Source organism: Mauremys reevesii, linkage group 6 (genome assembly GCF_016161935.1).
Source record: "Mauremys reevesii isolate NIE-2019 linkage group 6, ASM1616193v1, whole genome shotgun sequence".
Classification (NCBI taxonomy): Eukaryota; Metazoa; Chordata; order Testudines; family Geoemydidae; genus Mauremys; species Mauremys reevesii.
In genome coordinates, this window is record NC_052628.1 from 43090520 (window position 1) to 43115324 (window position 24805).

General features: G+C 38.7%; 1 protein-coding gene across 2 annotated transcripts in view; it reads left to right on the forward strand.

The window, feature by feature from the left end:
• Positions 1-24805, forward strand: part of AP3B1 (adaptor related protein complex 3 subunit beta 1) — a 261412-nt gene that overhangs the window by 115058 nt on the left and 121549 nt on the right. For both annotated transcript variants that reach the window (XR_005600381.1, XM_039544543.1), the window contains exons 12-14: positions 2384-2446; positions 3388-3520; positions 9811-9920. Coding sequence is in view for 1 of the 2 variants with exons in the window: in XM_039544543.1 (XP_039400477.1) it covers positions 2384-2446; positions 3388-3520; positions 9811-9920 (306 nt within the window). In the remaining variant the exon portion in view is untranslated. The remainder of the gene's footprint in view (positions 1-2383; positions 2447-3387; positions 3521-9810; positions 9921-24805) is intronic.

Consider the following 24805-nt stretch of genomic DNA (forward strand, 5'->3'; position numbering starts at 1 on the left):
AAGGTAGCAATGGCTCTCTTTCTATCTGAAGAGGTGTCCACTCAGAGTTACTTGATATAACTAGCAGATATGCTTGGCTTTTCTCTTCAAGATCTCAATGTTTTATGATGGTGGGAAAGTATTATTATTCCCATTTTATAATTCAGGAAATTTGAGATACAGTCACACTGTGTGTATGAGAGAGAGAGTTGGGAATAGAGGTCAGGTTTAGTATTGTCCAGAACTTCACTTTTCTGTGCAGAGATGACCATAAAATTTAGGACTCAAATTTAGGACTTATGGAGTATATAGTGATATAATTTTTTTGTCTTTCCAGTACACACACTGTACATGGAGAGAGATGCCTGCTGTGACCTGTAACTCTAGAGTTCCATTTGTAGATCTGAACTCTGTCCAGGTTTTACTAAGGTCCAGAAGTTTGAGAGAATGGTAGATGAGTTTTCTTATCTTAGTTCTGTCTTAGGTGGTTGGAGAGCTCCTGATTTTAGGGGGACAGACTAGAGAACAGATCCTAATATAATCTTTCTTCTTACTTGAAACTGTAAATGTAGGGCTTATGGAGGAAGCTAGCCTTTGTTTAAACTGGTGAATTGAGAACTTAAGGCTTCTCTGACCCACTCCAGTGTTAAAATGGAAAGGCTTTGTGGCCTCACTTTAGAGCAAACTGCTGAGCATGCTGGGAAATGGGAGGAGTCAGGGACAGGCATACAGAATCAAATCACTCTCAGGAGACAAAGGAAGAAGGCAAGGAGAAGTAGGAGGTGGCTGCCAGGTTGGGAATAACTGTGAGTGTTTTAAAAGGTGAAGAGGGCTAACCCTTATGGTCCCATATCTTTGGTAAGACTTATGGTGTTTCAACAAACTTGTACATAAAAACAAGAGAATGGAGTGCAGCAGGGGTATTGTGGTGAGAGAGAGAAACCCATCATTTTTATATAAATATTTTGGGAGTAAATGTTACTGTACACTTTCTGAAAAGTGCACTTTATTAATGGGACTGCTAGCAAATACTAGTCCTATATTATTCCTGGCACACCTCTACCTAGATATAACGCTGTCCTTGGGAGCCAAAAAATCTTACTGCATTATAGGTGAAACCGTATATTGAACTTGCTTTGATCCACCAGAGTGCGCAGCACCCCCCCCCCCCCCGACTCCAGAGCACTGCTTTACCGCGTTATATCCAAATTCGTGTTATATCGGGTGGCTTTATATTGAGGTAGCGGTGTATTTCAGTCATGTTTTTTAATTAACAGCTTGCATTAAAACAAAAAATAAAACCTGTCCTTTATTTCACCACATTTGTTGTGGATATCTGACATTCTGCTCTCACAGTGTTGTCATTATTTACAAGGTGGTGGTTAAATTGTTAAGTGCTATGAAGATGAAAAAAATGCAAAACATTACTATTAAATGCAATATGTAGTGTTTCAGAAAAGTTAATCAGTGCTAAATTGTTTTACACATCATTTAAAAAAACCTCAGTGTTCAAAATTTACTCCTAAAACTTAAGTGTTCAAGTATGCAGACCTGTCAAACTTCCCACTTTAAGTTGGGGACACCTGCCGTTTATGTTGTTCCATTCAGAACCAGATAATTAGTCAAAACTTTTCTAAATCCAGATGCATATCTCATTCAGTTACTGTGTTCCTATTACCAGCTGTTTCTCTTGCTAAAGGTCCTTTCTGGCTATGTTCTGGATTCAGACTGCATTGGAGGTCTCCAAATAGGGAACTTTGTGCTTCAGTGTTGATACAGCCTCAAAGCATGAAACTTTTGATATGGCACACAGGTGTAGCATATCAAGAGTGATTTTATCTTTTTCCTCACCAAAAATTAGAGAGAGATTTTTGAGGAAGAGCTGTAATTTGTCAAAACAGAATTTGATGAATGCTATGGAAGCACCTATTTTCCTCAAATAAGGACTCTTGATCACAGCTGCTTTGAGAATGAGTTCTCAAGAAACTTCAGGGAAATTTCATTCACTGCTCTCTGGCACTTTATTCTCCCCCCCCCCCCCACTCTGCAGCCTAATCATGTCCCATGCTTCTTTTTTTCTTTGTTTTGTCTACATCATGTTGGAAAACATATCACCAAAAGCATTTCTGCTCTACTAGTTATACAGTGGCACTATGTAGAGCTACAGCTAGTGGGAAATGCAGGGCTGAGCCCTACTGTGTTGCTTTGAAAGCACATTCTTTAGGTTCTGGAGGATGTTAACATTTCAGGGTACTTCAGATTTCTGTCTCAACTATTAAGTGTTCTTTTAAGTTTTTAAGTGGTACTTTTTCTTGTAGATAAAATACATTATGCATATAATTTCTAAAAAAATGTTTTCTGCTTATTTTAATCAACTTGTAATAAAATCTCTTCTCTCCTTCAGCTTGAAATCTTGACAAATTTAGCAAATGAGGCCAACATATCAACACTACTTCGAGAATTTCAGGTCTGTGCACAATTCAAGAGTATTCTTCTTGCATAAATTGCATTCTGTTAACGTATTACATGTATTATAAACTTTCTGTAGATGAACTTGGAAATTTTTAATCGATAGTCTTGTTGCTGTATAAGATGCTCTTTGTATGAAACAGAGACTGTATGATACAACCTATAGAGCTTTTCTGGGATGTAGGAATGAATTATTTTAACTATGTTTTTGCTTTGAACATTGCTGCATACTACTATCGGTCACAGAGAGGCAAAAATGTAAGGAATGAAACTCAAATGTTTGTTAAAACAAATCCTGCCAAGTGAATTCCATTGTTAAGTTGGGTTAAGAAGACAATGTTTTAGATTTAGCAACATTTGGTCACTATCACTGGCTGCTAATTCCTCTTCTTTAAATAATTGGAATAGAGTAAAGTGTTATCTACTATATTTTTCCTATTACTTTATACATCTTCGCTACATGTGCAGTCTGTAGTGTCAACAGTGTGTGTCCTTCCTCTCATCTGTCAGCTATTTTCATTCCTCCAGTTCTCAGGCTGGGCTTCCCCAAAAGAAACCGGTTCTTTTTTCAGACAGGTTGGTTATTCATAGATTTACAGATGCAGCTAGTTAAATGGACTGAAACCTCCCTGAAGAGAGAGCTCATCAACCTCCTTCAGCCTTGCACTCAAACTAATTTCTGCTTTTGGGTGATTGCCCTTGCCCTTCCCCTCCCCCTCGCCCTCCCCCCGCAGTCAGAGGCCTCTGTCATCACAGGTGACAGAAACTGGCAAGACAATACGTTCTTAAAAATACAGGATAGCAGCATAATTTCTAATGTGCAATATTGCTTTGTAAATTAAATTTAGTCTAAAGTACATTTATTTAATACAGATAATAAGGTAAGTTTCCAGTTAATAAGACCAGTGTGTTGACTAATGGAAATCCTGTTTTCTCCAGACCTATGTGAAAAGCCAAGATAAACAATTTGCTGCAGCTACAATTCAAGCTATAGGCAGATGTGCAACCAACATCTCAGAAGTGACTGACACATGCCTTAACGGCTTAGTGTGTTTGTTGTCCAACAGGGATGGTAAGCTAACTGTTCTGTTTATGTTTTTGAATGACTTGATAGCTTGAATCATCATCTTGGCAGGATCCACAGGTAGCAACAGATTAAAAAAGTATATTGAATCGTGATGTCTGTTTGAAGTCAATTGGCGTGGCTGTGGAATAACAAACTCAGCTAGACAAATAATAACATTGCTTGATTTATCCTGTGGTTTGAAATTGTTTTCGTAGTTTGACTCCCCACTCCACTTTAAAGAAAGCAATGCATTACTCCCAGTGTGCAGTTACACTGACACCTGTAATTGTTCAAAATGTAGTAATTAAAAGATATGCAATGTGTTTCACAGCGAATAGTAGTTTAATATTTTGTCTAATAGTATGTTCAGTTGCATTAAAACAGTTAGCCTGCAGAGGGTGCTAAAAGCAGGGGAATGGCATTTTGTATATATAAATGGTGAAATCAAAGAGCATATTAAACAGTTTTAGAATAGGCAGCTCCAAACTTGGTTTGGTTTTGTAATTTAGCTTCCTATTAATTTTATACACAAATCGCTTAGGAGCACAAGGGGTGGATAGAGGCCAAATAGAATACTGTAGCAAAACACTACACATCTGTCTTTTGACAAAGGCACCAGTAGTTAGTGCAGTTATATAATAAACACCCAGAACGAAACAAATAAGGAAATTACAATTACTGTCTGTTAATATGAGATACAGTATGTTTGGCACAATCTACTTGGAAATACTCAAGTCTTCAGAGGAGTGAGCTTTAAAGACAAACTTACTAGTTGGGACTAATGATACAGAAGAGGGATAAATAATATTAGTCAAAATGTTGAAAGTTAGGTTCCTGAATTCATGTTTATGCACCTAAATAGGAGACCTGATTATTTTTCTTTCAATGATGCTAAGCTCCTATTGCTCCCATTGACTTCAGTGGGGTTTGTGGGAGCTCAGCTTTTCGCTCGGGGATCTCAAAGTAGTGTACAAACATTAATTTATTTAGATCAGTTTTTTGTAAAGGCAAATGAGGCCTTAGTTTAATTCAGTCGCTAAAAGCATCAAACAGTTTTTGAATATTTTATTTCAGTTACTTGTATATCCATTTTATTTTTGTTTTTGTGGCTGGTGGCCCTGAATAACAGAATATGGGTTTGCCTTCTCTTCTCATGCCCTCTACCTTTTTGGCTAAATGAAAAATGTTTCTTCCAGCGTGCTCCTTCCTTTATATCATGTTAGTATGGAATATTTTCATCCCTCTAATAGCCTGGGCCGCTGTTCATTTTGCTAAGGATTTCTTAGTCATTTCTGAACAGCTTTGTTCACCCAATATGTCTGCAGCTACTAGGAGAGACAGTAATTACAGAGGTGGTCTTTTCATCGCTTACAGACTTAAGAGAAAGTAATGATCATGCTCTCATGATGTTTTCAGCTTTTAGAAGTTTGTGATGTCCATCTTGCAATCACTTCTAAATCAGGAACTGCCCCCAAACAAACAGGCATTAGAAAGTTGTCAGCAGTTTTTATTAAGCATTGCTACTGGTCTTTTGCTCCATATCTTTGCTGTAACAACATTGTCCTTTTGACTTCTTTCAGATCAGTTGAATGACATGTAGTTGATCATAGAAGAGGGCACAAGAAACCCCTACTTGCCTGTAGCACACCTGTGCAAGAATTTACCATAATTTGGAGTCGGCATCTAGGAATGGGGTGGGGGTGGGGGCGTAAAGTTTTGGTAATGACCCATCTTACCCTGCATTCTTTCTGCTAAATTTCAATCTTGAGCAATTTCCAGGACCTGATTTACAAATTTCTGCATACAGAAGCTTACGTAATAGCACTTTTACATAAATAAAATCAAAATCCCACACAGATTCTCCCCTCTCTCCTTTCTCACCCTTGTTTGTGGAAGGTATGGCAAGGCTTAGAATTAGTTTTTCTTATTTCCTTGTGCTTTCCTCAGCACATCAGAAGTTCTGCCTTCTCTCCTGTCTTCTCTGTGAAAACTCCCACGTGATTGCTACATTTCTTGAAACAATTGCTTTGCTAAGGTGGGTTCTCTGGTGCTGGTCCCATTAAGATTGAGAAACTAATTTCAAACCTGTCGGAGACAAATTGGGTATGAAGCCACTTCTTTGTTCTGTCCTGAGTGTACAAACTAGAATTTCAGTAAGTTTACTTTCTGAGGTGACCTAGTTACTTTTTCTGTTTCAGGTTGTGCCAAGCTTACACAAATTCATTATATATATTTTTTAAATGTTGTAGTAGAGTATGAAAATGCAATTACTTTTTTTCTGATAGGTAAATATCCATTTGAACAAGTATGCCCTGTACTTCATAAGGGGAATAACACTAGAGCTGGTGATATCTTATCTATCAGTAATAAAGTAAAAGAGAACTTTAACTGTGCATATTGTATTAAACAAAATATATATTTGCTTGGTTTAAGGATCAAGGTAATGTGCTAGTGCAGGGGAAAAGTATCAACAAGGTCAGAGCGTGGAGTGTGGAAAGGGTTGCCAAGTATCCACACAGCCAGCAAATTTGTTACAAGGAAGAACAGTTTGACAGCTATTTGCATACCCTTTCATTGTCTCAAATAGGTGCTTCATACTGTCTTCCTGTGGTTCAAAGAGGCTGTACCCTCCAAATGAGTGTACTTGCTATAAATACATCTTAGCCTCTTTTAAAATGCCTTTTACACAGATTCTGTAATATGCATGAAATAGCCTCTTCAGTTTCATATTTAGTTGCTTCAGCCCTCAGTTAACATATATAACCAATGAACCTTATTTTCCTAGTAAAATGTGTCTGTCATACAAAATGCTGCACTGCAAGTTGGAGCCTCTTTCGAAGCTCTTGTTTTTTCCAGTGCCATTTTAATATTCTGTATGTTTTTCCTAAATAATTTATTTGTGGATTTCTGAACGGTGCTGGAATGGTTAAATTTTCACTTGGGAAAATTATTGTAATTCGTACCGTTCAACTTGTGGGTCACTGTGTGATTTTTGTTTCCTGCTATAGCACTATGGATTACTAAAATGGAATTTTGTGTGACTCAACACAGTATGATTTTGATGAGTTGATATGTCAAAGGCTTTTTTTTGGTGATTGTGTTTCCTGAGTTAAATACTCATTCCAGTATTGTGTAGAAATCTTTTTGCCAAAGCTTGCAGTAGTGATTTGAGAATGTTATGATTAGTGGTCAGTGACTTGGTGTAGAGAATTGAGAAGCTGCTGACACATCTTACAATTTCTATTTGTCCAGACAATCCTCACCAGAATACCTTTTTATATTTACTGTTTCCCAATTACCAAACCTCCCAGGTGAACTGTTTCATTCAAAAGAACCTGTTGCTGGTTTTAGAATTAATACCTCATTTATCATTACATTTCCTGTAATCTTTTTTACTTTAGTTGTAGCTCCATTATTCCTGTGGAGTATTGCTATAGTGTGTCTACAGTCTAGACTGTCTAGGAGTTTTGTGTTACTTCTGATTCTTTCATTACATTCCATGTTGCTCAATCTGTATTTGAACTTTAACTAATTTTTGTTCGTAGACTGGCAGATGAATACGTAATTGTATATAGGTTTCCTTGTTTTGATTAATGCTCATCACACATTGTATTAATTTTATAAGATTGTATCTTTTCATCCTAATGTTGCTGCTTGATTTTCACTTCTGAGATGTTAAACCACCTAACTGTTGGTTTTTTGCCAATGTAGTAATATATTCGCCAGTATGTCTTGCTGGTTTTTGAATCCTCCATATTCAGAAAATAAACTTCACAGTGCACAAACTTATTATTCTAGATTACTTCCAATTGTATTCTGATATTAATTTATTTTCCTCTCATTTGTACTTTACATTTAACATTTTTATTGGCAGCTATATTCTTTTAACCGGAATCATGCCAGTTCATCTGCTTTATATTTCCAATTCAGTACTTCAAACTTGCTCCTATCACATATACTTATTTGCTTCTAACTGCTTCTGAAAGTGGTTCCTGTAGTGATATTTCATAAATTTCTTTGTACATAATTTACAATGCACTTTATCATGTGTATTTCCACAATGCCTGTGACTTTTAAGCATATCTTAGAACCCACCTTAGTTAGGTTTTGGTTTAAACTAGTTTTCTTTTCTTGTGTAAACACTTGACTTTTGAGCATGATTTTATTAGTTTGATGTAGTATAATCTTTTTTAACAAAGCATACTGCATAATCAATTAACTTTCATTTTGTTGGTTTGCAGTTTCTAGTGTTCTGTGTATATCACTACACTTAAAGTTGTTCTTGCATTTTGACCATATCTTATTACTTATTATAGGAAGGAAAAAGATCAGATGTTATCATTGCTTGAAATTATTACAAACACTGAGCCAAAGGGCTGTGCCTATTATCTTTGACTGATACAGAAGATGCCGGGGGGAGGGGGGGCATATTTGGACTCCTAAATAGCCTCTTTTGTGGAAGCAGTTACTCTTCAAACTTTGTATTATGCAGACACAAACTGTTTTAGATAGTCCTTGTTTTAATTTGCTGTTCATTTACCCTCACTAGTAAGTGGGATTCAAGGAAAATGTCACTACAAGGATTATTTTTGGGAATTCTGTTTCTTTCCCCTCCTCAACCCTCCAAACTACTTACAGGTTTGTTGAAAAATTGTCACTTGACAAGTTTGACACTTTTTATTTTTTACTTGTTCTTTCATTGTAATTTTTGGCAATGGTGGAAGGGGGCAAAATGCTCTCCAAAATAACCTCGACGGTAGGATTGCGTAAATCCTTGGGGTCTGTGGAAGAGATGCATTTTGAAATTTAGGGTTTTTTCTACAAAGGGATTCTCAGGAAGATTAATCTGTATTAACTGAAAGTGTAAATTTAAAGTGGATTACTTACATTGCATTACTTACATTGCATTAAATCCCTGTTTGGACAGTTTCATTCAGAATGAAAGTGGCCTTAATTTGGTTTAGCTTAATGCGATCCACTTTAAATTCACGCTTTTTAGTCAGCTTGGATTAACTTCCTGCCCCCATGCCGGTAAGCCTTGACGTTTGTCTCTAATTTTGTAATTTTAACCTTGATTCAAGAAATTAGTTTGGAGAAATGACTTAGTTGTCATGTCAAATGGAGAACGACACATAAAACTGGGCGCTAAAATTTAAGCTCTTCAGAGGTTCAAGAGGTATCCATGGATAGCTACAGCTGTAATTTTTAAAACAAAAATCCACCACAGTGAGCTCTTCTAATTTCTAGATGACCATGGTAATATTTAAGGGATTTCTTTCCCTCACTACTCTTCTTTTGTACATCTTTCCTTTTCTTTCTGATTACTGATGTAAATTGAAAATGAACAATCCATGTGTTGGATTAACTATCCAAATATGAGGATGTTGTGATCTGTTTGGGGAAATATAAGTTTACCTTTCCCCAATGATTGTTTTCAAAGCGCATGTACAGTATGAGGAAAAATAATTGTCTGCTTTTTCTAGTGGATATGAAAACAGTCTATTTATTTATTTAGTTATTTATTGCTTTGGTTTCAACCTTGACTATGTTTGACTTTCCTTCATCTTTCCTTACATGAGTTTATTCTTGCATAGGTGCTTACCTCTGCACCAATGAGGGTTTTTCAGCTTCAAAAACTGCATATTTCATACAAGTTGATCAGGCTGCGAATGTTACTTGTTACAGTAGTTAAGCATTCCGGTGCATGACTTGGACATAAATCTTCAAACAGCTTGCCTATTTAGGATCCTCATTTGAATGTACTAGAGATTAGATTATGGACTTGGGAGAGAGGATGGGGGGAGAGGGGAGTGTGCAAATGCAGTGTTTAGCTATTTTTACTGTTTGTTGAATTAGCTGGCAATTTTCTGAACAACCTATATTTCTTTGAGAGTCCATTAAATACTACAATTTAATTATGTGGAATAGGTATTTGTGCCTCTAGAATGACTTATTTAAAAATAAAAAAATTAAGTACAGACACATTACAACTTAATTAAAAGGAATCCTCAAGAAGTGTGTATAATGGGACATGCTTTTGTTATTTGTTACCACGATCCTTCCTCCTCTTTTTTTTCCCTCTCATAACTTGCTTGTTGGAGCAGGGCCTGTCTTCAGATTTAGAAAAGATCTGCACATTTATGCTACTATTATAAATTAAATTAGTTTTGCAGTTAAACTTGTTAGATCGTTTACAGTTTTGAAACAGTTGCTGACAATTTGGTGCACATTATTTGTATTCCATATGCATAAACACTTTTTAAAAAAATATTCTAACTTGTTTTTGTCTTTATCAGAAATAGTAGTGGCTGAAAGTGTAGTTGTCATTAAGAAACTGCTACAAACACAGCCTGCACACCATGGTGAAATTATTAAACATATGGCAAAGCTCTTGGACACTATTACTGTGAGTATTTATGCATACTTCTGTCTTTTCTTTATTAACTAATTAAAATTGAAATATTAAAATATAAATCAAGTAAACTAAAACATTTGATTTGTTAAGTCTGTGGCTTTTTTGGATAAGATCAAGTTCTCATGGCTTGCACATCGAAACATAGTTTAATCTCATCTTTTGTCAGGATTGTTCAAACCCTCTATACAAATTTTGAATGGTTACTATTTTATTAAAATGTTCATGGCTTCACTCATATCAAACACGTATTAATGGAGAAGAAAAGATTCAGAATAGCCTGAATATAGTATTTGCAAAAACAGACTAATTCAAACAGGATTGGATTAATCAAATAAAATTTTATTAGCGCTGGTATCTGCAGTATTTACGTTTTGCTGAATACCCCAAATATCTCATTATTTTCATTCTGAGTGCTCCTCTTGGTTTTATGCCCTTGTTCATTGGCTTTCAGTGTAATATTGGATCAAAAACTATATTAATCATGCTAATTTTGAAGCTCCCTAAGGGACTGGGTGAAGTTACCAAAGAGATTGCATCACTTTGTGTAATTGTGACCTCCCACCACAGCTAAACTCTGCTGGAACAGTGAAACTGTTAACCTCGAGTGAGGGGTGCATGTCCACGAGATGGAGCATCCTTAGTGACTAGGAATCTAGAAGTATCTCCCAGAAAGAGTACACCCATGAAACCTATTTGACATAGTGTCAGACTAGCATCTCCTGCACCACAGTTCTCTTCCTCAGTTTATTAGGGAGAGTAGTAAAGTGATCCCTGCATTTCAGGTTTAATGAGTGACCTGTGCTTTCCCCTGTCTCTGCAAGAAGCAGATGACAGAAGATTGTTGCGATGTGGGATTGTATTACTGTAGGTCCGATATATTCATACATCATACAGTGGCAAGAAATGGCAAGAAATTTTTAACTAGTGACAGGGCTTGAATTCCTGATTTGGGATATGGTGGAAGGTTTAAAACTGTCTTTTAAAATGTAAGTTTTAAGAGAAATGAAATCAGAGTGCACTCTAAGAGCAAGTCTATACTACAAAATTAAGTTGACCTAAATTACGTTGACTATAGCCATCACAGTAATTACATCACTTTTGCATGTCCACATTACATTCCTTGTGTTGGCAGTGTGCATCCTTACGAGGAGCTCTTGCATCGATTCAGTGGTCACTGTGATTCATTGTGGGACAGCTTCTGAAAGGCAGCAACATTTGATGTAAGCAACACAGTGTCTGCACTGACACTGTGTTGACCTAACTACCTTGACCTAAGTGCTATGCCTCTCTTGGAGGTGGGGTTATTAAGTTGGTGTAGTGGGTGAGTTATATCAGTGGGAGCTGCACTTTAGTGTAGACACTTATACAGTTAGGTGGACATAAGCAGCCTTACGTCGACCTAACTCTGTAGTGTGGACCAGGGTTATGTAGGAAGTGATTGTTATAATTTTTCTAGTGGTCACCTTAAAGAAATTTCCTCTGTGGGCTGATTATTCCATAATTGTCCACTATGTGGTTTTCTTGCACTTTCTTTGGAAGCATCAGATACCGGTCCCTATCAAAGACTTAATAGTGGACTGACATTTTTCTAGACTTTAGATTTAGATCACTCTCTTAGAAAGTTACTGTCCCATTTTCATAAGAGCTTTGTTTATTAAATTGATCTGCTGGAGTCAAATGTGCTGGATCATCAAGAGTAAGGCCTACTGTCTGTCCCTAGGAGCCCTGTCTCTTTCAGTGCACGCCTTGAATGGGATAGAGTATTCTTCTGTGTAGCCAACTAATTTTAGATTATGACTTATTTTCCTTTAAGAAGTCAATAATAAGAAATTCAATTAAATTATGTTAAGAGATCTTTTAAAATGCACAGTTAAGCTCTCATATGTCAGGTAACGCCAAGTTAAGATTGCATGCCCAGTCTTTAATAACATAACCATGCATTATTTCTCAAATAATGCATTATAATGCATTATAAAAGTTTTTCTACAAACTTTCAAGGCGGTCAGTGAATGAGGTCAGGGATCTTAAAAGCTCAGTGTAAGAACTAAAATGAAACAGGATTCAGTGTTTGCATGGGGCACACATTCCCCTTATTTTTCCATGCATTCGTGTGCGCTTAACATTTAGGTCATAATTGCAAATATATATATATATAGATATAGATATAGATATATATCTATCTATATAGATAGATAGATAGATATATAAAATTTTATTTCACAAAGGGTTGACGGGTAAAATAACATATCTGCCGTGTGAGATATAAACAAGGATTTTAAAACTTCCCTCTCTTTTAAAGGAGTGGTCAGGCAATTTTTTTTCATTGGTTTTGCTTGGAAACAGTCACCCCTCCTAAGTTGGTTTCAAGATTCTTTAGTGAAACTAGAAAAGAGGTACTTGCCTATTATCCTGTTTCCCCTCCTTAAATGGAACGTGGGAAGTGGCTCACTTAAAGGTAAGTGGGGATTGGGACTTCCAGTTGTAAGAATACATAAATGATTGATGTAAGAGTTTGGCATCTTAGGAAATTGTGGCATAAAGGAAAACAGAGTAAAATACTGTGAGCTACATTGAGCTTTCATGTAAATGGGGCAAATATTTTTGTCCCAGCTTATAACAGAGTTGAATTTGACCCTGTGAAAATGACAAAAATTAAATAAAAGGAATAAAATAAAAACAAGACACTTGTCACTAGAAAATAATTTCTTTTAATCTATTCCAATATACTTTCCTGGAATGTGTGTTTTATAGTTTTGTTAGGGCATTTTCGTTTGTTTTAATGGCTACAAATTGGATAGAGTGCCATTTGTGCATTCAGAGTTTTTTGTTCTGAATTTCACCAGTATCGGGCTGATGGGTTTGTCATTTTCAGTGAGGAGGTGCCTCGTGGACACTGGATTCAGGAAGAAAAATCCTGTGCAGCAATGTTGCTCTGAGGTGTTACCCAGTATGAAATTTACTAATTCTTGTGGAAGTTTCCTCAGACGTCATTTAAAATATGATAGGACACAAGCTAAATATGTCTGACCAATTATAAAGCAGTGTTAGGAAGTTCAATAACAAATAATTACAGGGCTGTTTGAGGCCATGCTAAGATTCAATCTCTCATTTACAACAAAAATTCTGAGCAAGTCCATGCTTTATACCCTCTGCACAGTGCAGTGTTGTTTCTGAATGACTGGAACGCATCATATGGTGTTCTTTAAAATAATTATTTTCCTTTTACCCTACTTGTTCCTGTTATTACTTGTAGTATGTCTGAACTTAGCTCATAAGCTCTTTTGGGCAGGAACCCAGGTCTTTTTCTATGTTTTGTAGAGTGCTTAGCTATATAAATAAATATTATTCAATACAGCTGTGTGCCAGCTCCTCCCTTCACACATCCCAAGAACCCTCACTTTCTAACTTTGAGATGTACCTGAAAAATGTAGTAGATTTAGTAATTGAAGAAGCTCTTTAAAAATGATAGTATTCACTGCCAGCCAAGTTAAACATGAAATAGACAATCTGTCATCACTCTTTACAATTTAAAATTTAGTAAATTGTGGATGAGAAACCTATATGATGATCATCTTGATGTTAGGTCTGCTGTTTTTTACAGGCTGTCACAGCAGCCTTAATTAATATACCTAATAGCGCCAAAATTAAAAAAAAAAATGTGGGGAAAGAGCACTTGTCAGATATGTGTCCTATGTTGCTCTCTTATGGGGCACAATATGTGTACTGCAGAACAGTGACGTGATTGAAAGGAATCAGTGCCTGAATGGTCACCCATAAATTTGACAGCACTTTGGAATAGCTAAGATCCTTATTAATTATCTTTTTTTGTGTTGCCCTGACTCATCCAAGTTCTATGTTATCCTTTTTATGAAATCAAAGGGTGGATGTTCAAAAACTGTTGTAATGTCTTGCATTTCTCAGTATAGATAGAAAATAATAGACTAGACTGAAATCTCAGAATCAATCCTCTATAAGCGTTTAGAAGCATTTTTTGTTAAAAGTTGGTAACATTTTCTAACATAATTTGAACCTGCTGATTTTGAAAATAGTTGTTACCAAGGTGAATTTTGAATGTAATTTATTTGCAAGCTCAAACTTGCAAATAAATATGGACACAAAACGTCACCAGAAATGTTTGATTTACCAACAGTGTCCCCATATATCTGTCAGTAAAATCAAACTATTTGACATAATTCTTCTTCATTCTATTAAGAAGAGAAATCAGAAGATGCACTTCATTGTTTTAACACCCTAATTGCACCCTAATATTCAACTCTTTATAGCATTTTAGTCATCTGTATATCATATTAGAAATAAGTTAATCATAACACAAGTTATTTTCCTGCAATATGTGAAATCACTTTCTCATTTTCTTGCATTCTTAGTATTTTGTTTTATAGTTACATAATGACTTGTAGTTGGAATATAATTAACATAGAGGAGATGGTGGTGGGATTGTGATGGGTTCACAACTTGGGACTGTTACCTGATGTGCTGAAACTACCTGAGCCTGTTTTCCCTGTTAGCTTGGGACTCCAGAACCCTGCCTTGTTGAGCCAGACATGCTAGTCTGCTGCAACACAGACACAGGTCTGGTCCACGCCCCCAAAACGGCAGACTTTAACCAAAAACTGATTAGAAAGTCACCTGTCTCCAGCACCCAAACACCCAGTTCCCAAATAAATATAGGTTAAACTCATAAATTGTCCGCCCTCTATAACACTGATAGAGATGTATGCACAGCTGTTTGCTCTCCCAGGTATTAATCACTTTCTCTGGGTTAATTAATAAACAAAAACAATTTTATTAAATATAAAAGTAGGATTTAAGTGGTTTCAAGTATTAACAGACAGAACAAATAAGTTACCAAGCAAAATAAAACAAAAAAAGGAAGTCTACGCTTAATACATTAAGAAACTGAATACAGGTAAATCTCACCCTCAGAGATGTTCCAATAAGCTTCTTTCACAGACTAGACTCCTTCTTAGTTTGGGCCCGAGCCTTTCCTCTGGTACAGTTCTTGTTTGTTCCAGCTCAGGTGGTAACGAGGGGTTTTCTCATGACTGCAGCCCCCTTTGTTCTGTTCCCCACCCCCTTTATGTCTTTGGCACAAGGCAGGAATCCACTGTCTCTCTCTGGGTTCCCACCCTTCCTTCTAAATGGAAAAGCACCAGGTTTAAGACGGATTCCAGTACCAGGTGTTATGGGCACATGTACTGTGAGACCCGAAGCCTCCATTCTTTCCAGCCTGACTCATACAGGAAGGCTTACAAGTAAACAGAGACATTTACAACCACTTGTTCTAAATAATGGGAGCCATCAAGATTCTAAGCCACCATTAATGGCCTACATTTTGCATAATTACAATAGGACCTCAGAGTAATACTTAATATTTCTAATTTTAGATACAAGAATGATACATTCATACAAATAGGATGAACACACTCAGTAGATTATAAGGTTTGTAATGATACCTTACAAGAGACCCTTTGCATGAAGCATATTCCAGTTACATCATATTAACACTTATAAACATATTTCCATAAAACATATAGAGTGCAACATCACAGGGATTTTTCACAAATAGGGGGAGGCACCATAAGTTAGAGGAGGTGGTGGTTTGACATTCTTATTGGTTAAAGCTATAGGTAAACCATAGAACCAGTAGTGAGTCTCAGGAGATCCACTCCAGTTTCCTGAAGTCTCTGCATTATTGTCCAAGAATCAGATAAAGAAGATATGCATCAAGCAAGTGAAGGATTGCATAGAATAAGGGAGGCAACAGCCATTAGAAAGAAACTACAGGGTGTCAAATATAGAGAGGCCATTAACAGAACTGAGTCCATCTTTCATTCAGAACAGATAGTATCAGTCATGTGGCACAGAAAGTGCCCAATACACTGAAAGTTAAAATCCAGAGGCTACAGAAAGCAAGAGCATCTGCAATGAGTATATCGTGTGGCAAGCTGTAGTGATCCCAGTAAAGAGACTAGTGTCCATAGTACAAGAGAGTCCATTTCTGTGAAACCTCCTGCCTGGAGATGTTGCAAGTTTTTTTGTCAAGAAGTGCTCCCAGAACAGAGACTTATCTTTGCAACTACATTCAAGATGCGTGAACAGCTAATGCAAGCAGCAGTATTTGACTACAAAATGAGTGATCATTTAGCTGGAAGTAAATGACCTCATAGCTGTTGAAGGCAAGTACCACCTGACTTGTTTCATCCTGTTTATGAAGTCTGTGAGGAAAATGAGTGAAGGCACAAAAATTACTGACACAGCAGTCCTTTGGCTTCAAAATGGGCTTCAGAAAGCAGCCAGTCAAGGCCATGTTTTTGAGCTACCTGAGGTTTGGCATTGTTACTGCAGTCCTGCAAAGGAAACTGTCTTTGAAATTCCACACGCATACTTTACATCAGTCGTAGATCATAATTCAAGGAAAATCTCCAAACTCATATTGGGATTTTATTTCAGTTTACTTCCTTGCCTGATTGGTCGCCTGCTGAGAGATAAACACTCTTATGCCCAGTCAAATATAATATATGTACCTTTCTCACAAATGATGAGATAGGTACATTTCTGTCATTGGTACATGTTGCATTGAAAATTTCACACCCTGATCACAAAGCTTTCAGTGTCAGTGACTATGATGCAGCTGCTTGCATTCCAGATTGCCTATACATGTTCCTTCACTTGCTGAATGAAGGCCAATCTTTTCTTGAGGGCGATGCTGATGAAGAGAACCTTAAGAAACAAGAATCAGTGAAACTCAAGGTGCTTAGTGTAGCTCATTATATATGGTGTGAACGGTGGAAAGTAATGAACATCAAAGCATATTGGTCTGGGGTGCACCCTCCATCAGGCAACTGGGCAAAACAACTCATTCTGCTTTTTCATGAGTCTGGCCACTGTATGTATTATGAAGGAATTTTAAAGGTGGACAAAGCCTTAGCAGAGAAAACCCTGCAAACAATCGATGATGAGAATGATTGCGGTTGTTTCTCCTAATCTGATTCCCAGGAAATGTATTCACTATGTAGCTGACAATATTAACATACATTATGCTTCGCTGTATGGCAAAAACACATTTCATGAACCCAAATCGCTGCTTGGCAAAGATGACTTGCCCAAATCTGACATTGACTGATCTAAAGTCATCAAACAGCATACTCGGTGTTCATGATTTAGGTGACACAGTCATACCAGTCAGTGTAAGAAATGATGAAGCTAAACCAGTATTCAAGGACCCTGTTGGCAGAGTGGTACTCTGAATCTGAAGAAAACTTTAAAGCTGCAGTGCAGGCAAGAACCTCTGATATGGCTTTTTATCATTAAACTTCAAAATGAGGATGTGGATGGACACATTTCAACCAATTGTACATAACAGAACCAGTAATAACTACCATTGGACACTCATCCGTCATTCAAGCCCCTGCCCATGATCTAGACACCCTTGTTACAGTTGCACAGGGATGCAAATATGTCATCAGTGCATGGGCAGTAGTATGTGGTTCTAACGGTTGATGAAGCTCTGCACTGTACACTAAATGGAACTAAAATGGGCCACACCAGAGTACAGAGAGTGGCTTATCTGAATGAACTTTCAAAAATTCTAAGGTCAGCATACACAGGCTTTGGAGGTAGCAGATGCCTGGATTGAAGGTAATGGTTTTTAGACCAAACTCAACAGAACAAGCTATGAATGGTAAGTCATATGCTAGAGCAATGCAGGCTCACAGATTGACATTTCAAGCACTATGGAGCCTGCTTCTTCCACAACTCTTGGACTTCATAGCCACACATGATCAGGAGCTCAAAGAGGATATCATTAAAGCTGCTCGGTCACGTTGTTATGGTGAGCTCATGTCAGTTTGTGCTTCACATGAGATTTCAAAATCTATCTCTACATTTGTGACCAGCAAGGGTGAAGGTAATGTGAACTTCAGGTTTTGGTGGCAGTACATGGAAATAGTGGCCTACCACTCATATTCAGCTGTGCCCAGAGAGAAGGAAATTGAGAGCTGCATCTTTTCACCTTCAAATGTGTGCTTTCATTCTCCATGAGATCTGACCACACAAACTGTACGGTGAGGTGCCATCTGCATCACAGAATTGTATCAATTATTGACTGACATGCTCCTGGAGTTCCAGCAAGGGAACTTTGTTGTTAAGAGATCATGTCTGAAGTTCAACCAAATGGATCCTAATTAGAGCCAAGAGTGGCTTAATGGCATAGGAAAGAGAGGAGGTGGAATTGCAGGCATCACCAAGACTTGTTCAGCCCTCAGCAAATAGGCCTTGACTTACAACCTAAGAGCCCAAATTGCAGCGGATACCTGACCCTTGTTCCTTGTTGGCTTGGATGACCAACTTACTCATATAAGTCAAGAAAGTCAAGGAAGCAATGGGACAATGAAGATCAGAATGCCCTCTGATGAACACTTCAGTGACTCAAGGTTTTCTCTGGCGAGGAATCACCCTCTTCATTGCAAAATATTGAAACAAAAGATCTGGCTACTAAAGCCGTAGAAGATGTAATGTTGCATGCAAAGATCCTAGGACAAGTGCAATTGGACAGTTTTGTGGAGAAATAGCTTGTGACAGAAGAGGGTGAGCCTAGACATGTACGCATTCATGATGCGCTGCCAAAAAATAATGCTCCAACTTCTTCCATGCTATATGAGGTGGGGGAAGGTCAAAGGAAAAGCCTTTACCATGAAGGTAGACAGAAATATTCTTCAGTGGTTAATTTCAGGCTATGAAGCCGGCAAGACTGTCAATTTGCAACAAATTTTGAAACATGAGTTAATGCCTGCCCTTTGGCATTAGCACAGTCAAATGGCAGACTAAGAACAGGCACAAAAGCAATACTTGGTGATGTACTGACAGCTGATGTCCACTGCCTGCCAACAGTTACCCCTGTATAATAGATGCACAAGCTTCTGGAAGCCGCCTGGAACTAAAATGTTTGGAGACCCTGCAGGAATATTTGTAAAGTCTGGAGCAGACTTCTACAGAATAAATTATGATGTGTTTGATAGGTATTGCAAGGAGTCTACTAAGGGTGATACAATGTAGAAACGCTCAAGAGGTACAAGACCCAGCCGAAGAGTAGTGGAAGGAAGATATGTGCCTCTTCCACGCACACAATAATTGGATGAATTTCATTGCAGTTCCAGAAAATGAGGACCTTGAAATATTTTTGTCTGAGCAATTAATGAGACAAGCACAACATGATAAAATCATTCTGGCTGGTGGCTTTCAGGATCTGAAGTAAGATGCTCAACAGCAGCAGTTGAGACCAATCAGCTGTGTGCTCATCAGAAAGAAGCAGACACAAGAATGATTTTATGCTGCGTTCACAGGGATACCAACAGTGTTGGTTATTGCAGTCAGGTAGACTGACGTGCTTATTCTCTTACTGGATCACTATAGCAAAAGGACATGTAGGCAGCTTTGGATGAAAGCTGGCACATCAAAGGAACCAAAGTACTCTCCTGTTCCTGCCATTTGTGAGCAACTATAATAGGGACCCACTGTTCTGGAAACCGTTTGCAAAATCATGGTTTGATTGGTTGTGATGCTGAACACAGTAAGAAGAAAACATGGAAAGTTTTTCAGCGATGCTGTCAGCTTCTATCACACCTTGGACCTGGACCTGAAGGTGAAAAGTGTAGCAGAGTTTATTTAGAAGATGTATGTAGAAGTCCAGAGCACTGACAAAATGTGCCATTTTGTTCACATGCTTGTGGTCATCAGACGCTCTATCCCCAAAAAGTGATGCAGGTTTTTTTTTCACATGCACAGAGCTCATTACCAGACACTAGTTTGGAGACAGGTCCACTGCCCAAATGCAGTACTTCCTCTTTCAAATAGAGTGGGTTGGAAACAGAAGGATGGAGATCTGGTGCTGCAGCTTATGTCATTGCCACCAGTTCCAGCAGACTGCATGGAGGCAGTATTCTGTGGCCACACAATAGGGTGTAGAAGTCAGCAATGTAGGTGCAGGACAACATGACTTGTTTGTACAGGAGCATGCAAATATAGACAACTGGAACAAGATTGTGTCAATGTATCTGACAGTGCATAAGGACAGTATTATCAAATAAGTAGATGTTATCGTTATAATAATTGACCTAATAGGATGTTGATTCAGTCTGCCACTGTATACCAAAGTTTCTTGAAATAATTGTTGAATAATTGTATAATTTCTTGAAAAGTTTCACAATAGTGAAACTGGTGTGCATCAAAATATTTACTGAATGTTTAGTCAAGAAAATAATTTCACTTGTAAAAATGGGTGTTTTTAGATTGTGTTGTATTTCTGATAGCTAAGTCAGCTTGTGTACTTTTATTTCAAGATGCTAATGCTCAAGTTTTAAGAGCCACGTAAGCATGATCAGTCGTTGTTGTATAACCTATTAAATTATTTCTAGTACCTCTTGCAAATAAGAAACTGAAATTCAATAGTTTTGTAAAAAGTGTTCTGCATATTATTTGATCACTTTTATTATATCCAACAGCTCATTAAAATCCAACTGAAGTATGTTAATCCTAAATAAAAAGAAAATAAAGATTTACACTTAAGCAATTTCCATGTGTTACTTTGCTCTCGTGGTAGAGGCCTTTACATACAACATGCTGGTTGGCAACAACCATATTTGGATTCAGCACATCCTAATTATCATAAAAAGACTTGCTACCATCTTTTAACAAAAAATGCCTCTGACAGTTAACTTCTCTGAAAACCCAATTAGTCTATAAGTTTTGATTCTTTTCTAGCATACTACTGCAGTGCTTCTATCCATTTGTAGTTTTCCCCCTACTAGTTAAATTATTCTTATTTAGGCTTGGCAGGATTCTGTTTTAATCGATAACTGTCAGTAAATGTCGATTTGAGCTGACACACAGAAATCGACAGGAGAAAATCAATCAGTAACAGTTGATGTGCCTGCAGGGATAGAGTATCACCGGGTCTGCCACCATGCAGGGAGCCCTCAGCAGCCCTTCTGTCACAGGAGTGAGTGAGTGGGTCCCTGACAATGGAGCTGCAGAGGGCTCCCTGTGCTGCCTCAGGGCTGTTGTCACCTGATCCCTGCAGGCAATAATGTGCAGGGGAGGCTGCGGTCCTGGCAAGATAGAGCTGAGACCATGGCCAGGACTGCAAGAAGGAGGAGACAGAGTTCTTGGCCATGAGGGAGGCTATCCCACTGCTCAGTGGCTCCTGTGGCAGTGCAGGGCAAGTCCACTGCAGCCCCGCTGTCATGGGCCTGCTCTCTAACCACCAGCTGATAGTGACAGAGCCGCAGCTTTCCCCACACCTTGTGCCTGCTGGGATCAGGTGTCACGGCCCTAAAACCATGCAGGGAGCCCTTTGCTGCTCTACTGTTATGGCCCCACTCACTCATTTGCCAGACAATAGTTTGGGAGCCATCCCCGGGCAGGAACTGTTCATCAGCGGGGCAGTGGCCAACAACTCGTGCTACTCCTTACAGTCCTGGCCAGGGGGTCTGTGCTCCACCGGGCCAGGATGACTGCAGCTTCCCCTGCACCTTGCTCCTCAGTGTCCTGACACACGTGACTATGTAGAGAGCCCCCTGCAGCCCACTGTCAGCGCTGCCCTAGCCCCAACCCTACCTCCACAAATGTAAAAATAATAAAAATATAAAAATCTTAAAAATAAAAATTGATAAAAATCACTGACAATAAAAAAAATAAAAATTGAATTCTGCCAAGCCTATTCATATTGCAGTAGCAGTTGGACCCCATCCTTACTGTGCTGGGCATTCTACAGATACATAAGATACATGAATGGACTATAAAGTGGATAGAAAGCTCGCTAGATTGTCAGGCTCAACAGGTAGTGATTAACGGCTTGATGTCTAGTTGGCAGCCGGGATCAAGTGGAGTGCCCCAGGGGTCGGTCAGGGGGCTGGTTTTGTCCAACATCTTTATTAATGATCTGGATGATGGGATTAATTGCACCCTCAGCAAGTTTGCAGATGACACTAAACTGGAGGGAGAGGTAGATACGCTGGAGGGTAGGGACAGGGGCCAGAGTGACCTAGACAAATTGGAGGATTGGGCCAAAAGAAATCTGATGAGGCCAATGGCATGTTGGACTGTATTAGTAGGAGCATTGCCAGAAGATCGAGGGAAGTGATTATTCCCCTCTTTTCAGCACTGGTGAGGCCATATCTGGAGTATTGCGTCCAGTTTTGGTCCCCCCACTACAGAAGGGATGTGGACAAATTGGAGAGAGTCCAGCAGAGGGTAGTGAAAATGATTAGGGGGCTGGGGCTCATGACTTACAAGGAGAGGCTGAGGGAACTGGGGTTATTTAGTCTGCAAAAAAGAAGAGTGAGGGGGAGGATGGAGCGAGGCTAATCTCGGTGGTGGCAGATAACAGAACAAGAAGCAATGGTGTCAGGTTGCAGTGGGGGAGGTCTAGGTTGGATATTAGTACAGGCGAGTCTCATCTTATGTGCATTTAACATGCATGAATTCAGCTTTGCGCGGTTGGCAAAAACAACCCCCCCCCCTCCCCCAACAGAGAAAAACAACAATTTAAATACTGTACCTGTAGTGCGGATGATTCCACCCGCCATTACACTCAATGTAATTTTGACTATATGCGATTTTCGCTTTACGCACTGACAGCGGAATGTAACCCCAGCATAAGATGAGACTCTCCTGTAAACACTATTTCACTAGGAGGGTGGTGAAGCACTGGAATGGGTTACCTAGGGAGGTGGTGGAATCTCCTTCCTTAGAGGTTTTTAAGGCCTGGCTTGACAAAGCCCTGGCTGGGATGATTTAGTTGGGGTTGGCCCTGCTTTGAGCAGGGGATTGGACTAAATGACCTCCTGAGGTCTCTTCCAACCCTAATATTCTATGATTCTGTGATAAGAAAGACACTGCTGTTCTGAAGAGTTTACAATCTAAGTATGTTCTAAATTAGGTTCCCCCTCCCATTAAAGATTGGCTGGGGCACATTGTGCCCAGGAGCAAGCACTCACTGTTCTGCCCGGTGCTGCTTGCTAGGTGTTGGGATCTCTGCTTCGCTGTTCTCTTGTCCTCATCTAGCATTACTAAGCCAACTTCTTCCATGTATTGATGGTATTTTGCCTCTGTCATCTTTCATTCTGTTTCAGGGACATTCTCAGTTAGGTCAAAGTGCACAGCTTGGTTGTGAAACAGGTCTGCAGGGCTAATTTTTAATCAGGAGGTGAGAAGGAACACTTGCCACTGGGATGAAGGGAGCATGAGGAGTTGCCAACTTTGTTAGTTGGAAGGAGATTAAGGTGGATTTGTGGCATTGGAGAGTTCAACACTTGGAAGGGAAATTGTATTGGGGCATGCCATTGACAGGAGGGATTAAGACGCATTGGTAGCTAGGAAAAGAGGGTTAGGTTACCATTCTTGCCACTAGAATAGGATTGGGAGGCTTTTGGGAATTGTCTTAGGGCACATCCTCCTCTCTCCCTGCTGCCACTGTCTCTCCCCCCCCCCCCCCCCCCCAAATAAACCTCAGGAGGGATGCACTTCTGGAACATCCTCTTACTGCTGCATTTCAGGTATGGGCTCCAAGAGTGCAGGGTTCATGTTGGCTAGCTGTTTCCATTGATTATGACCTGCCTTCCTTAAATTGTGGGGAGGAGTCATAGAGAATGGGCTTTGTTCCTATGCCAAATCCAAAATTGCAGCTCATAGTCTTGCCTGAGGTGTTTGCCCTGCTCTAGAATAACTACTAAAACTTTTAGACCAATTACATCTTCATGCATCCTGCTATTAATGTAATGTATTGCACTTGGAAAGACATTCATATTTGTTTTGTGTTCTAGAGTTTTGTAGTTTTCTCTCTTGAATATGGATAGTCCTTTGAGGCATTGCAACCTGGTAAATACTGGATTTGTAAGGTTTTAACCAAGAATAAGAAAAAGAAAAATGCTGCTGAGCTGGAGGAGGGAGTGGAATCACCTTTAAATAATTTCACATTGTTGGGGCTCATATAATAGAGGAGTCCTTGAAATGTTTTACTGTGGAAAAACAATGCAGAAAACAAAAAAATAATACCCCCCCCCCTGCTGTTTTCCAGGCACTTTCCCATCTCTATCAGACAGTCTACCATTTCACCCCCTTTCTAATCCCAGCTAAATTTCAAAACCTATTGGGTGTGGATGGAGAATATTAGGTCTAATTTGCTATTAGTTTAGATGTCTGTTGATTCCTTCCTTGACAAATTTGAGTAAATAAAATTGGTGTTTGCAAGATTTATTTTAGAATGGTATGTTGTGCAATAAGGTTTTAGTTGAAAACACAATAGCTATTGAATTAAGCTACTTACACAGTGATCTATAAAATCTTTCTAGATGTCTTTCCTCTAACTGCTGAGCCGCCAAGGCCTCGTTCCCTCTCCCACAACCCCCCCGACAAGTTAATGGGTTAAAATGGCAGTACAAACTGCCTTCTAATATTAGGGTTTGAAAAGTGCACTTAACCACTTGCTCAGGGCATATAGAATAAAGCATCAGGCAAAGTAATTTACAATCCTGTTTTCCTTTGAGGATAATGCAAAGCAAGACTACATAATGGAAGTATTATTTCCTGTATTTTTATCAATTCAAGGTCCCTACTTACGCTGTACTGGAAAAGGCAATGAAGGAGTAGAAGTGGCTTCATTTCTTGTTTGCTGTTTTTTTAATGGTTTAGAATGTCTCAAACAACGGGTGCAGGATCATACACTTACTATTACATGGATGAGAACTGAGAGACTTAAACAGGGAAAAAGAAATCTGAAAATATTATGTGAGTCTGACCCCTAACGAATCCACTGACATGGAAACATTGAGTTCATCCGTTCCATATATACTTTTCAT